The 16570-nt window shown below is 48.3% G+C and overlaps 1 protein-coding gene across 10 annotated transcripts in view; it reads left to right on the top strand.

The window, feature by feature from the left end:
• supt20 (SPT20 homolog, SAGA complex component) overlaps window positions 1-16570 on the top strand; it is a 107908-nt gene that overhangs the window by 41994 nt on the left and 49344 nt on the right. For all 10 annotated transcript variants that reach the window (XM_072477046.1, XM_072477041.1, XM_072477050.1 and 7 more), the window contains 2 exons: window positions 2203-2274; window positions 7199-7365. In XM_072477046.1, the coding sequence (XP_072333147.1) occupies window positions 2203-2274; window positions 7199-7365 (239 nt within the window). The remainder of the gene's footprint in view (window positions 1-2202; window positions 2275-7198; window positions 7366-16570) is intronic.

Genomic DNA, 16570 nt, shown 5'->3' with positions numbered 1-16570 from the left:
TTCATGTTGTGAGGACCCTGTTAATGGTATGATGTATTGTCCTGGCACATCACTTAACCGTCAGGCTGTAGAAAGAGAGCAGTGGAACTGTGGCATATCACTCCAGCAGGTATTAAATTATTTGAGATTTTCAGATGGATATTTCCTTTCTGTGTCCTTTTTCTCTCTCTGTGCACTGACTATTTCTCTCACTTCTCTTTCTGTATTTAATTTGGCTCTAATTTCAACGATTTCCTTCAAAACCAATGGTGGTTTTGTTCCTGTCTCTGTCCTGAATGACATGCCAGTCCCGCCACCGGGGATCCCACCACGGTAGGTTGCCTTTGGCAGATACTGGAATACCCCACCGGCGAGAAAGGCTGGAACACCCGCCCAATAAAGCCACAAGACTCCACAGTTTTAAACAAATTGAAGGATATTTACTATACAAAAGTCAGTAAAGCAAACAGTCAACACTAGCTATTTCATACTTTTAACATCCAGAATTAATGAGGTGAATATGAATTAACTGGGAAACTGTGGTCAAACATACCACAAACTGCACAGCAAATGGCAGACATGACCAGGACAGCTACCCTGAATTTTCTCAGCAATGCAGACATCTGCAACCACTGAGTCACAAAATTCTTTAAAACTCTTGATTTCAACTCCTCTCTTTCTAAGACCTAGCCTCTGATTTCCCTCAAAAGCTAATCCAACTCTGACTGCCACCGATTACACATCTCCCACTTGATTCATAAGGCTTCATCCAGCATCTAAATAACAGCACAATTCTAACTCTAGCTGCTCTGAGCAGAATCCCATTACAAATGGGCTTCCTTTACCCCAACTCTCAGCTTCAAGGAGCCAATCAATGGCTGCTGTTCACTTCAGCTTCACTGAACTGTTGGCTGCGACAGGCTTCTCTTAGCCCCCATGTCCCCAGCAGCATAAAGCTAGCAATCTTGTGGTGCCTCCTCCAGCTCCAGACTTGTTTGAGCAGCCACTACTCACCATGGTATGCTGTTGAACTTATAGGGCGAAATTCTCCGGTATCGACGCGATGTCCGCCGACTGGCGCCCAAAACGGCGCAAATCAGTCGGGCATCGCGCCGCCCCAAAGGTGCGGAATGCTCCGCATCTTTGGGGGCCGAGCCCCAACCTTAAGGGGCTAGGCCCGCGCCGGACGAATTTCCGCCCCGCCAGCTGGCGGAAAAGGCCTTTGGTGCCCCGCCAGCTGACGTGGAAATGACATCTCTGGGCGGCGCATGCGCGAGAGCGTTAGCGGCCGCTGACGGCATTCCTGCGCATGCGCGGTGGAGGGAGTCTCTTCCGCCTCCGTCATGGTGGAGACCATGGCGAAGGCGGAAGGAAAAGAGTGCCCCCACGGGATTCCCGCCCCTGCCGAATCTCCGGTGCCGGAGAATTCGGCAACCGGCGGGGGCGGGATTCACGCCATCCCCCGGCGATTCTCCGACCCGGCGGGGAGTCGGAGAATCTCGCCCCTGGTGTGAGCTGTTAATATCTCCCAACATTTCTACTCCCTGATCTGAGGCAGGATTGAATGCATCAACCGGTGGTGCATTCTGTACCTTAAATGTTACAATCACCATTCAACCGCAGGTGCTGACAAAAATCCAAAGATATATATTCCTTGACAACTGTGCTGATATCAGAAAACAAGTCCTCACCATCTTATGTTTAGTATTCCAGAGCCAACCTTCCCAAACTCTCCAAACATCATACAAAAGATGTATTGTAGCAGATTTTACACCTGGTGGCTGTAAAATTGAGCACAATCTAATCTCACAATCAAATCTAGGCAACAAATTATTTCAATGTGGCAACAGCACCTTTAATTTAAGACCCATGTTGATGTATAATATAATGCTAATTAATATGTAACAATTCTTTGACTTATGAAATGGTGAAAAACCCATGTTCAATTTTGCAGTCTTCCTGTGGGTTCAGACTTTTTGCATATTATAACTTGACAGATGTTTGCAGGCCCCGATAAATGTTGCAATTTACTTGCATTCAGTTTGGGGGTTTTCGCAGCTCTGAACATAGCTTTTTAAGTGAATTGTGACAGATCTATTATTTTTATGGCGGCAGTGGAAGAGTGACTCATTTAATGGTTTCTTACAGTAAAACTTACAAAGTGAAAAAGCTCCTCTGTTTTCTCTTCATTAATTTTAACTTCAAATTTGGCACTTGCTCTAGGTGGAAAAGTATGCAAAGGTGGAAAAAGCTAGCAAATCTGATGACTTGCAAACAGCTGTCTGGCCAACCCATGTAAGTACCTCTGTTGGCTTCTTGAGATATATTGGGGGACTTGTTCAGACACCATAGAACTTCCAATTACAGTGCTTCTAATTACAATGATTTATTACATTGGTAATGTGAGACAATATAGTCATATGCCTCCTTCTAATTCATCTATAAATATTTACTGAAAGTGAAAATTTTCAAAATCATTTTAAGCATATTTAAAATTCAATCATTTTTTATTACAAAAATCAAATTATAAATTGGAAGGAAATAAACATTATAAGGATTGAGAGGTGATTATAAACAAGTATTTGCTCTGTATGGTCAATTGCTAATGTTCACTTGATTAGATCCGAAATGATTAGTTGATCAACTTGGATGACTTGTATAATTGACATTCACTGGCAGGGGGGTGGGAACGGCAGACTAGGTGGAGAATAGCGTGGGGTTCACAAAAGGGCTTTTGCACGGGGAGGGAATTTCTTCCACCGACTGTGCCTCCCCACCAATGATGTGACGGAAATCCCAACTCTCTCTCTCTCTCTCTCTCTCTATCTCCCCCCCCCCCCCCCCCTCCCCCCCCTCCATACACATTAAATTGTCCATTCACATTGTGCCCAACATGAATAATCTTGGGTTTATTCAGCCCCGGGGGGGGGGGGGGGGAGTGCATGCCTGGGGGGGTTGTTCTATTGGGGGGGGTGGGGGCAGAGTTCAGTCAGAGAGGTGCCAGGATGAGGGTGGTTGATCCTTTCATAGATGGGTGGAGGAGGTTGTATCCACATTTATATTTTAAAATCAGGGTGCCCTTTAAAAACTTAAGTGGCCGCACCAACCTTGCCAGTGTGATGTTGTGGGACCCTCCTCTTCACTTTATTTTGGAATGCGCTATTTCTGTCCCTAAATACTTATCATCTACCATTCTTATGGAGTGGCTTGCAAAAATGCTTATTCCTATTTCTCTGATTATTTCGAATAGCACCAATTCAGTGGGGTATTTTTTTTTTTAATTTTAATTTAAAATATCCAATTCTTTTTTTCAATTAAGGGGCAACTTAGTGTGGCCAATTCACCTACCCTTCACATATTTGGGTTGTGGGGGTGAAACCCACGCAGACACGGGGAGAAAGTGCAAACCATACGACAGTGAGCCGGGGCCGGGAACGAACCCGGATCCTCTGCGCTGTGAGGCAGAAGTGCTAACCACTGCGCCACCTTGCCGACCTCATTCAGTGGAGTTTGTAAAGCCAGAACAATGTGAAGTTCAGCCTCAGTATTGGGGTAAATGTACTGAAAGATCTACTTGCTATATTTTGGGTTTAACTTAACTTCATTTTAAGCGTTCAATTCCAGAAAGTGATTAACTATTTAGTTTATTTGTTGACACACTTATGAATTGTTTTGATTTGTTAATTGGTTTATTAGTTGACTGTCTATATGATTGGCTTGATTTTTCCCACTGGTAGTTGAGATATTGGGGGGATTTTTCTGGCCTGTTCGCCACAGACACAAATCCCCATACGGCCGCTAACTCTCATAAAAGGGCCATAATGGGATTTGGATCAACAAGATCTCAGAACGAGATCTTCCCCACCCTCCCTCCCAGTGATGTAATCAGGTTCACGCCAAGTGAGGACGTGAACCTGATTCGGATCAATTTGAATGCATTTACATACGCCATATCCTCTGGGGACATCCAATGTTCCTGCCGGAAATCACTACTGCTCTCCAGCAGTCGAGATGAGCAGCACAGTAGCATTGTGGATAGCACAATTGCTTCACAGCTCCAGGGTCCCAGGTTCGATTCCGGCTTAGGTCACTGTCTGTGGGGAGTCTGCACATCCTCCCCGTGTGTGCGTGGGTTTCCTCCAGGTGCTCCGGTTTCCTCCCACAGTCCAAGGATGTGCAGGTTAGGTGGATTGGCCATGATAAATTGCCCTTAGTGTCCAAAATTGCCCTTAGTGTTGGGTGGGGTTACTGGGTTATGGGGATAGGGTGGAGGTGTGAACCTTGGGTAGGGTGCTCTTTCCAAGAGCCGGTGCAGACTCGATGGGCTGAATGGCCTCCTGCACTGTAAATTCTATGATAATCTATGATCATGCCCTGGCAGGCCAGAGGAGGTCAGTGCAGCCACTCGGTAGTCAGGGAGATGACACTTCCACCTTTGCAGTGCTGGTTCGGAGTGACAGGTTGGCAGTGCTTGGGGAGGATCCTCCAGGGAATCCCATTGGGTGGGATGGTTGGGGGTGGGGAGGGCCTTCACTTTCATTTCAAGACGGGCTCTCGATATCTCCCGAGCTGGGCTTGCCGGCTCTTATGAGGCCCCACTCCACCAGAGTGACGGCGCAAAATACACTCGCTGCTTTTTTTTTTTACAAAGTATCAGAAGATTTGGAGAGAAAACCTGAGAGAAACCTCATGTTGCCATTTTTGGGGGAAATTTCACCTGTTCTGTAAGTTAAGATCATATACTTTTGATTTAATAAATTGAGTAATGGTAGCTGAATAATAATTCAGCTTTGATAAGTACTTGCAGTCATGTTAAATTTGTGGGATTAACTAGCTAGATTTTATGCTTAATTGTAATCCTAAACAGTTCAGTTTAGCATGGGGGCAGCTGAAGCCTATGATGCACAGTCTGAGGCCATTGTTTTGTGTCTCCTGTTCACCAAATATATGAGAAGTGTCTTGAACTTCTTGCACCAAAGCTCAAAGTTTTTGAACTTGAGCAGTTTGGTACATTCCATCCATAAGAATGGGTAAAGTTTTTTGGAATTCCAGGAAGTTAGCAGAGGAGTTAGTGAGAAGATGAAGTGGCTGACTCTCAGTGCAGGAATACTAAATTGACAAACCTGGATTCAGTATTGATGACCGTCTACATTGGCAGTAAGTTAGAGCTGTACTGAGGCACTGTAGACAGGCAATTAAGGATGGGCAATAAATGCTTGCCTTGCCAGTGAAGCCCATGGATTCATTTTAGAAAAGGATAAGTAGTGGAATAAGTAAGAAGAAAACCTGGAGTGCAGGACTATCAGGGGAATTCCATTGACATGATGTTTTACTTCCCTAATTCAAGGGAAAGGAAACAGTTGTGGTTTATGTCAGGAGGGCAAAGAAATCAGATCCTGCTAAGTGAGTAAAAGAACAAATTAAAGAACAGCACCTCAATGGTAGGATTACACCTGCGAGGCAAAGAATTGCTACAGTGCAGAAAGAGGCCATTTGGCCCATCGAGTCTGCACCGACACTTTACCTAGATCTATTCCTCCATCCTAACCTGCACATCTTTGGACTGTGGGAGGAAACCGGAGCACGGGGATAAAGTGCAAACGCCACACAGTCACCAAAGGCTGGAATTAAAACCATGGGCGGGATTCTCCTGCACTTGGCGCGATGGCCCGGCACCAAGAACCGCCGCGAACCACTCCGGGGTCGGGCCACGTGCAAGTTGAGGAATTTAGAGTACCCAATTTTTATTTTTTTTGTCCAATTAAGGGGCAATTTAGCGAGTCCAATCCACCTAGCCTGCACATCTTTAGGTTGTGGGTGCGAAACCCACGCAAATACGGGGAAAATGTGCAAACTCCACACGGACGGTGACCCAGAGCTGGGGTCGAACCTGGGACCTCGGCGCCGTGAGGCATCAGGGCTAACCCACTGCACCACCGTGCTGCCCCAATAGTTACATATTTAATAGTATTGGGCAAAAATTGGGAACCACTTTGATGACAAGTGCAGCCTGCAAATGGTGGCTTCACACTTGCTCAAGGCTTGGACCAAAGTCCCTGTTGGTACGGTACCTAGCGCTGTTAAAGAAGAATTAAACTAACATGATGCCGAGAATAAACAGGATGGTGAAGGAAAAAGAACAGTACCTAAATAGGGTGAATTAAATGCCACAAAGTAAACTGGGAAAAACGTTATATAGGCGGTCATGGGTGTGGAACAGATTTTTTTTAAGTACTTATCCTGGTGACTTCCTACTTCACTATGTTTCTGGTCCAACAAGTAATAATTGTTTGCTTCGTTTTGGGAAATTAATTAAGGCAGACAATTGACATGAGATTTTGAGAACAATTGGGAAATAGTGACCATGGCGGGCTTTTCTGTTGCCCGACGCCAAACTTGGGAACAGCGATCAGCGGCGAATGGCTCCCGACGCCGAAATTGCGGCAGTCACTGGTTTGACCCTGGGTCACAATGCACCGCCCCTCCAAATCGGCTTCATCGAGACACACGCCCACCAGCTAATATCATTATCGGGCCCACCCGAGATGCTCCGCCTCCGATGGGCCGAGTTGCCGACGGCGCGGGCCACGTGTGGTCTCAGCAGTCGTGAGCCTGGCGTGGCGGCTGCAGAGACAGAGGGAGGGCGTGCGGACAGGGTCCAGCACCGTCATACTCCGCCAACAGCTGTGGCGCTATCCGAAGGGCTTCTGCAAGGGCTGGGGGTGGGCAGCAGGTGGGCTGTGGGGTCGGGGTGGACAGATAGGCGATCCAGCACAACCGGAGCAATCTTTTCCGGCGTGATCGGTGCATGTGTGGGGGGTTAGGCGTACGCACGGCTGCAGCTTGTCAGCCCTGCACATGTCCAGCCCAGACCCGCCGATTCTCCAGTTTTTCATGCATTCCACGGGTGTTTTGCATGTTCCGCGGGTGTTTCACGTGGCCCCGGTGCTAGCCCCTCACCGGTAGAGGAATCAGTGCGGGTGTGGCACCGATTTTTCTGTCGTTAAACACCACGGATCCTCTGTTGGCGTCAGCACTTAGACACAGGAACGAAGAATCCAGCCCCATAACTGCAGAGGAGTAATACTTGGTACTCTGGCTTGGTAGAAGAGTAAAAGATTTAACCAGCAATTAAATTTACCATTACATCTGGTCTTTAGCTCTACTGTGTAACAGTAAATGATGTCACTAAGAATATTTAATTATTGAATTCTTTAAGGAAGCAAATGATGAATACGTTTTTGAGTGGGAAGGAACAGATCAAGTTCATGCCTCCAAATTAACAATTTATCAGTCATCAGATGACCCTCTCTTTTATGGTAAGATACGAATGACGAAGGACCCCAAACCGGAAGAAGAAAATGAACTCTTGGTTACTCACATCCCGTAAGTAGGCGTTTCCTGTGCAGCAGGATTAAGAAATACGAACATATTAATGTCATGGGCCAGGGTTTAGAGAACACCAAAGTGTATCATGGAGTTCACCTGACCCACAACTTTTAATAGATGGTGGTCTGGGGAGCACACAGCCCACTCTACAGGTGTGGTACAGCAGAAATGGAAAAGTAATTTTTAAAGCAAAACAATGTTTATTCTATGAACTCAAGTTAAAATTTTTGAAACATACAGTGAACATCTTAGCAACCATCAATTCAAATACAACCCCCAAAGAATACAACACTAAGTAATCCTTAATAACTTCCCAAACAACATCCAGAAGACAGAAGAAACACCTTTCAACAGAAGCACATTAGGTTTATATTCACTACTGAGAACATTTATAATTCTGAATTCACCAAATGATCAAGAGATAATCTTTTGATGGTAGAGAGATCAACAGTACAGCTGCTGTGTCTGGCTTCAGCTCCCACACTGAAAACGAAACTAAAACATACCCTGCAGCAACCAGCCTAAAACGAAAGTAAAAAGCTGACAGACAGCCCAGCTCCACCCACTCTCTGACATCACTGCAGTAGTAAACACCCATTTCTTAAAGGTACTCTCACTAAAGATATTTATATACACACCCATTTATAAACACCCATTTCTTAAAGGTACTCTCACATGACATTAATTAGGATAAATAATAGCCCATTCAGCCCTTTGAGACTACTCCGCCATATGCTAAGATCATGGCTGGGAATATCCGGCCTCTTGGCGGGCCCGCCATGGGAGATTCGATGGCTGAGCCGAAAGTCATAGAATCATAGAATTTACAGTGCAGAAGGAGGCCATTCGCCCCATCAAGTCTGCAACGGCCCCTGGAAAGATCACTCCACTCTTTGGACTGTGGGAGGAAACCAGAGCACCCGGAGGAAACCCATGCAGACACGGGGAGAAAGTGCAAACTCCACATAGACAGTCACCGGAGGCCGGAATTGAACCCGGGGTCTCTGGAGCTGTGAGGCAGCGGTACTATCCAGTGTGCCACTGACTTTCGCCTGGACCAGACGATCTAGGCAGCGCGCGAGGCTGGGAAATCCCACTCCATGGCTGATATGATTGCGAGCTCAACACCACCCTCCTATCTACCCACTACACCTGTTGAATCTCTTGTTGATCAAGAATCTATCTAACTCTGGCTTAAAAAGTATTCAATGACGGTGCCTCCACCTCTCTCTGGGGTAGAGAATTCCACAGACCCATAACCTCTGAGAGAGAAAGATTTATCAACCCCTTTTGACATGGGACACCCCTTATTTTTGAAGTGTGTCCCCTAGTTCTAGTCACTCCCAAAAGGGGAAACATCCTTTCAGCACCCACCCTTTTCCCTCAAAATATTAAGTATTTCAAGCAGATCATTCTTCTGAATTCCAATGGATACAGGCCCAATCTGTCTAACCTTTCCTCATAAGATATCCCTTTATGCATAGGACAGGGCTGAATTGAAAGCTGTGTGAATTCAGAATAAATGTTTTGGAGTGAACCGTTTTGTGCTTCAACTTTAAAAGTGATGACCCAAATTGGTTCCTTCACCCATGAATGTTGTGAACATATTATTAAAAGAAACATCAGAGGTATACCATCAACCAAATGGTGAAAATTTCCTTGTACGTCGTCTTTGGAGCTATCTGTTAAGAATAATTATAATATTCAGATTATCATAGAATTTACAATGCAGAAGGCGGCCATTCGGCCCATCGAGTCTGCACCGGCTCTTGCAAATAGCACCCTACCCAAGGTCAACACCTCCACTCTATCCCTATAACCCAGTAACCCCACCCAACACTAAGGGCAATTTTGGACACTAAGGGCAATTTATCATGGCCAATCAATGTATTCACTCATAGGGAATTATACATTTTAAGATGTATGTGATATAATGACCAAAGACCATTACCCACAATAGAACATTGGAGATTCACTAGGTTAATCCCAGAGTTGAAGGGGTTGGATTACGAGGAGAGGTTGAGTAGACTGGGACTGTACTTGTTGGAATTTAGAAGGATGAGGGGGGATCTTAAGAAACATATAAGATTATGAAGGGAATAGATAGGATAGATGCGGGCAGGTTGTTTCCACTGGCGGGTGAAAGCAGAACTAGGGGGCATAGCCTCAAAATAAGGGGAAGTAGATTTAGGACTGAGTTTAGGAGGAACTTCTTCACCCAAAGGGTTGTGAATCTATGGAATTCCTTGCCTAGTGAAGCAGTAGAGGCTCCTTCATTAAATGTTTTTAAGATAAAGATAGATAGTTTTTTGAAGAATAAAGGGATTAAGGGTTATGGTGTTCGGGCCGGAAAGTGGAGCTGAGTCCACAAAAGATCAGCCATGATCTCATTGAATGGTGGAGCAGGCTCGAGGGGCCAGATGGCCTACTCCTGCACCTAGTTCTTATGTTCTTATTACAGCGCAGTAAAGGCCCTTCGGCCCTCGATGTTGCACCGACCTGTGAAACCAATCTAAAGCCCATCTACACTATTCCATTATCATCCATATGTTTATCCAATGACCATTTAAATGCCCTTAATGTTGGCGAGTCCACTACTGTTGCAGGCAGGGCATTCCACGCCCCTACTACTCTCTGAGTAAAGAACCTACCTCTGACATCTGTCCTATATCTGTCTCCCCTCAATTTTAAGCTATGTCCCCTCGTGCTCGACATCACCATCCGAGGAAAAGGGCTCTCACTGTCCACCCTATCTAATTCTCTGATCATCTTCTATGCCTCTATTAAATCACCTCTTAACCTGCTTCTCTCTGACGAAAACAGCCTCAAGTCCCTCAGCCTTTCCTCATAAGATCTTCCCTCCATACCAGGCAACATCCTGGTAAATATCCTCTGCGCCCTTTCCAATGCTTCCACATCCTTCCTATGATGCGGCGACCAGAACTGCACACAATACTCCAAATGCGCCGCACCAGAGTTTTGTACAGCTGCAACATGACCTCATGGCTCCGAAACTCAATCCCTCTACCAATAAAAGCTAACGCACCGTATGCCTTCTTAACAACCCTATCAACCTGGGTGGCAACTTTCAGGGATCTATGTACATGGACACCGAGATCTCTCTGCTCATCCACACTACCAAGAATCTTACCATTAGCCCAGTATTCTGTATTCCTGTTACTCCTTCCAAAATTAATCACCTCACACTTTTCTGCATTAAACTCCATTTGCCACTTCGCAGCCCAGCTTTGCAGCTTATCTATGTCCCTCTGTAACCTGCAACATCTTTCCGCACTGTCCATAACTCCACCGACTTTAGTGTCATCTGCAAATTTACTCATCCATCCTTCTACGCCCTCCTCCAGGTCATTTATAAAAATAACAAACAGCAATGGCCCCAAAACAGATCCTTGTGGTACACCACTAGTAACTGAACTCCAGGATGAACATTTCCCATCAACCACCACCCTACAGCTAGCCAATTTCTGATCCAAACCGCTAAATCACCCTCAATCCCATGCCTCAGTATTTTCTGCAATAGCCTACCATGGGAAACCTTATCAAACGCTTTACTGAAATCCATATACACCACATCAACTGCTTTACCCTCGTCCACCTGTTTGGTCACCTTCTCAAAGAACTCAATAAGGTTTGTGAGGCACGACCTACTCTTCACAAAACCGTGTTGACTATCCCTAATCAAATTATTCCTTTCTAGATGATTATAAATCCTATCTCTTATAATCCTTTCCAAGAATTTGCCCACAACAGAAGTAAGGCTCACTGGTCTATAGTTACCGGGGTTGTCTCTCCTCCCCTTCTTGAACAAAGGGACAACATTTGCTATCCTCCAGTCTTCTGGCACTATTCCTGTCGACAATGGCGACATAAAGATCAAAGCCAAATACTCTGCAATCTCCTCCCTAGCTTCCCAGAGAATCCAAGGATAAATCCCATCTGGCCATTGGGACTTATCTATTTTCACACTTTCCAGAATTGCTAACACCTCCTCCTTATGAATCTCAATCCTGTCTAGTATAGTAGCCTGTATCTCAGTATTCTCCTCGACAACATTGTCTTTGTCCTGTGTGAATACTGACAAAAAATATTCATTTAGCGCCTCTCCTATCTCCTCGGACTCCACGCACAACTTCCCACTACTGTCCTTGACTGGCCCTACACTTACCCTAGTCATTCTTTTATTCCTGACATACCTATAGAAAGCTTTAGGGTTTTCCTTGATCCTACCTTCTAAGGACTTCTCATGTCCCCTCCTGGCTCTTGTTAGCTCTCTCTTTAGGTCCTTCCTGGCTAACTTGTAACTCTCAAGCACCCTAACTGAACCTTCACGTCTCATCTTTACATAAGCCTCCTTCTTCCTCTTGACAAGTGATTCAACTACTTTAGTAAACCATGGTTCCCTCGCTCGACCACTTCCTCCCTGCCTGACAGGTACATACTTATCAAGAACACGCAGTAGCTGTTCTTTGAACAAGCTCCACATTTCAATTGTGCCCAACCCCTGCAGTTTCCTACCCCATCCTATGCAGCCTAAGTCTTGCCTAATCACATCATAATTGCCTTTCGCCCAGCTATAACTCTTGCCCTGCGGTATATACCTATCCCTTTCCATCGCTAAAGTAAACGTAACCGAATTGTGGTCACTATCACCAAAGTGCTCACCTACCTCCAAATCTAACACCTGGGCTGGTTCATTACCCAGTACCAAATCCAATGTGGCCTCGCCTCTCGTTGGCCTTTCTAGATACTGTGTCAGGAAACCCTCCTGCACACATTGGACAAAAACTGACCCATCTAAAGTACTCGAACTGTAGCGTTTCCAGTCAATATTTGGAAAGTTAAAGTACCCCATAACAACTACCCTGTTACTTTCGCTCCTATCCAGAATCATCTTTGCAATCCTTTCCTCTACATCTCTGGAACTTTTCGGAGGCCTATAGAAAACTCCCAACAGGGTGACCTCTCCTTTCCTGTTTCTTTTTTTTAAATATGTTTTTATTAAGAATTTTTCAACAATATTTTCGACCATATAAACAAACTCCCCCCCCCCCCCCCCCGTAACAAAGAAAATAAATAAAGCTCGTGTGGCAAGACATGAACATGGCCAGTCAATACGATACATAACTTTGTACATAGGATTCTTCCCGTACATGTCAGTTTCCAGATCATTCATGTATTTTCTTGCTCAAATGCCCCTCAGAGAACCCCCCCCCCCGAACGATGTCCCCCCCGGGTTGCTGCTGCTGCTGCTGTCCGACCCCCATCTCACACTCCGCGAGATGGTCTAGGAACGGTTGCCACCACCTGTAGAACCCCTGCACAGACCCTCTCAAGGCAAACTTTATCCTCTCCAACTTGATAAACCCAGCCATATCGTTTATCCAGGCCTCCACGCTGGGTGCTTCGCCTCCTTCCACATTAACAAGATCCTTCGCCGGGCTACTAGGGACGCAAAGGCCAGTATGCCGGCCTCTTTCGCCTCCTGCACTGCCGGCTCGTCCACTACTCCAAATAGTGCTAGCCCCCAGCTTGGCTTGACCCGGACTTTCACCACCTTAGATACTATTCCCGCAACTCCCCTCCAGAACCCCTCCAGTGCCGGGCAGAACCAAAACATATGGACATGGTTCGCCGGACTTCCTGAGCACCTCCCGCATCTGTCCTCCACCCCAAAGAACCTACTCAGCCTCGCCCCCGTCATATGCGCTCTGTGAACCACCTTAAATTATATCAGGCTAAGCCGTCACCAGCGCCCCCAGGCCGTTCCTTTGCAGGACGCCATCTCCAGCCTCTTCCACGCTGCCCCCTCTCCCTCCATCACCCATTTACGGATCATTGCCACGTTGGCTGCCCAATAGTAACCACCCAAATTCGGCAGCGCCAGCCCTCCTCTATCTCTGCTACGCTCCAGGAACCCCCTCCTTACCCTCGGGGTCTTACCCGCCCACACAAATCCCATAATGCTCCTACTTACCCTCTTAAAGAAGGCCTTAGTAATCACAATTGGGAGGCATTGGAATACAAAAAGAAACCTCGGGAGGACCACCATTTTAACCGACTGTACCCTACCCGCCAGCGAGAGTGGCAGCATGTCCCACCTTTTAAAGTCCTCCTCCATCTGTTCCACCAGCCGCGTCAAATTAAGCTTGTGCAGTGCCCCCCCAGCTCCTAGCTACCTGAATCCCCAAGTATCGAAAGCTCCCTTCCGCCCTCCTCAACGGTAGGTCGTCTATCCCTCTTCCCTGGTCCCCCGGGTGGATCACAAAGAGCTCGCTCTTTCCCACATTGAGATAATAGCCCGAAAAGTCTCCAAAGTCCCGTAGGATCTGCATTACCTCAACCATCCCCTCCACTGGATCAGCCACGTACAGCAACAGGTCATCTGCGTACAGCGACACTCGATGTTCGTCTCCCCCTCGAACCACCCCCCGGCCCCGGTGCCTTCCCTGCCTGCATGCTCCCCAGTCCTTTAACCAGCTCCTCCACCCCAATTGGCACCCCCAAACCAACCACCTCCTGCTCCTCCACCCCTGGGAACCTCAATTGGTCCAGAAATCGCCACATCCCCTCTTCTCCCCCTGGGGGTTGGGACCTATACAGCTCCTCATAAAAGGCCTTAAAAGCCTCGTTCACTTTCCCCGCACTTCGCACCGTAGTTCCCCTGCCATCTTTGACTCCGCCTATTTCCCTCGCTGCCGTCCTCTTACGGAGATGGTGGTGCCAGCATCCGACTCGCCTTCTCCCCATATTCATATGTCGCCCCCTGTGCCTTCCTCCACTGTGCCTCTGCCTTCCCTGTGGTCAACAGGTCGAACTCCGTCTGGAGACTTCGTCTCTCCCTGAGTAGTCCCTCATCAGGAGCCTCTGCATAGCTCCGATCCACTCTTAAAATCTCCCCTACTAACCTCTCCCTTTCCCTGCCCTCCCTCTTCGCCCTGTGAGCCCTGATGGAAATTAACACTCCCCTAACCACCGCCTTCAGCACCTCCCATACTACTCCCACCTGCACCTCCCCGTTGTCGTTGGCCTCCAGATAACTTTCGATACACTCCCGCACACTTCCTTGTCTGCCAGCAGTCCCACACTCAGCCTCCACAACGGGCGTTGGTCCCTCTCCTCATCCAGCTCTAGCTCCACCCAATGCGGGGCATGGTCTGAAATGGCTATGGCCGAATATTCCGTTCCCTCTACTTTCGGGATCAGTGTCCTGCCCAGCACAAAAAAATCTGTCCGGGAGTAGTAGGCCTTATGAACGTGGGAGAAAAAAGAAAATTCTCTGGCCAAAGGCCTGGCAAATCTCCACGGATCTACGCCCCCCATCTGGTCCATAAACCCCCTAAGGACCTTGGCCGCAGCCGGCCTCTTCCCCGTCCTAGATCTGGAGCGATCTAATGCTGGGTCCAGCACCGTGTTAAAATCCCCACCCATTATCAAGCTCCCTACTTCCAGGTCTGGAATACGCCCCAACATCCGATTCATGAATCCAGCATCGTCCCAGTTTGGGGCATATACATTCACCAGTAGCACCTCCGTCCCCTGCAACCTGCCACTCACCATCACGTATCGGCCTCCCTTGTCCGCTACTATGTTCTTGGCCTCGAACGACACCCGCTTTCCCACCAGTGTTGTCACCCCTCTATTCTTCGCATCCAGTCCCGAATGGAACACCTGTCCTACCCAACCCTTCCTTAACCTGACCTGATCTGCCGCCTTGAGATGTGTCTCCTGAACCATGGCCACGTCTGCCTTCAGTCCCTTTAGGTGCGCAAACACTCGGGCCCTCTTAACCGGCCCATTTAGGCCTCTCCCATTCCACGTGATCAGCCGGATTGGGGGGGTTCCCCCCCCCCCCCCCCCCCCCGCCGACTAGCCATCTCCTATCTTAGGCCAGTCCCGCGCCTCCCGCACCCTCCAGTCCCCCAGGCGGGGAACCCCCGCCCCGACCACCTCTTCCATTTTCAGTTCCCCCTCGGACAGTGCAGCAGCAACCCTAAAACCCCCCACTCTTCCCATCCCTCCCCCCCCCCCCCCCCCCCCCCCCGCTAGATCCCCGTCTAGCTCTTTTGCTCCCCCCATATTGCTTGCGTGAGTCAGCTGACTTCTGCTGACCCCGGCTTCCCCCGCCTCCCCGTTGATCTCCCCGTGTGGGAATCTCTCTTCCTCCTTACCTTCCTCCATCGCCCCCCCCCCCCTTTTTGTGCGCGGGGAAAAGCCCGCGCTTTCCTGAACCAGACCCGCCCCCCGTGTCGCAGCTCGTTTTGCAGCCATTATCCCAGTTCCCTCATCCCCGAGTCCCGCCTCCCTCCAGCACCGACGCCCACATTCTCCATCATTATGATCTCGTCTACAGAAAAGAAAAAAGGACTTTTAGGAATTTTGACCAGAGCTCTACTCACATCCCCATCCATCGCCCCACCCATGAAGTGTTCTTTGCCCCTGTTAACAGCCCCCATTTACAACCAACATCTCCCCCCCACAACCACATCCCCTCAGTTCGAGTCCAGTTTTTCCGTCTGGATAAAGGTCCAAGCCTCTTCTGGCGTTTCAAAATAATGGTGTCGGTCCTGATAGGTGACACACAGTCACGCAGGCTGCAACATACCGAACCTGACTCTTTTTTTTATGCAGCACCGCCTTGGCCCGATTGAAGCCAGCTCTCCTCCTTGCCACCTCCGCGCTCCAATCCTGGTAAACTCGGATCACCGCATTCTCCCATCTACTGCTCCCCACCTTCTTGGCCCATCTCAGCACACTTTCTTTATCCGTGAAGCGATGGAGCCTTGCCACTATCGCCCTTGGCGGCTCATCAGCCTTGGGTCTCCTCGCCAGGACCCGGTGAGCCCCCTCCAACTCCAAGGGGGTCGGAGGGGCCTCCGCTCCCATCAGCGAATGGAGCATCGTACTCACATACGCCCTGGCGCCAGCTCCCTCCACTCCTTCAGGAAGACCCAGAATCCGGAGGTTCTTCCTCCTCGACCTGTTCTCCAAGACCTTGATTCTCTCGGCCCACCTCCTGTGCTCCGCCTCGTGCACCTCCATTTTTACCGCCAGGCCCAGGATCTCGTCCTCGTTGTCATTCATTTTGCCTTTCACCTCACGAAGCTCCACCGCCTGGGTCCTCTGGGTCCCCTTAAGCCCCTCGATCGCCAACAGCATTGGCGCTAGCACCTCCTTTTTAAGC

This window comes from Scyliorhinus torazame, chromosome 15, assembly GCF_047496885.1.
Source record: "Scyliorhinus torazame isolate Kashiwa2021f chromosome 15, sScyTor2.1, whole genome shotgun sequence".
In the NCBI taxonomy this organism is placed as follows: Eukaryota; Metazoa; Chordata; class Chondrichthyes; order Carcharhiniformes; family Scyliorhinidae; genus Scyliorhinus; species Scyliorhinus torazame.
The sequence above is the reverse complement of the archived record's forward strand: the minus strand, read 5'-3'. Positions and strand labels throughout refer to the sequence as shown.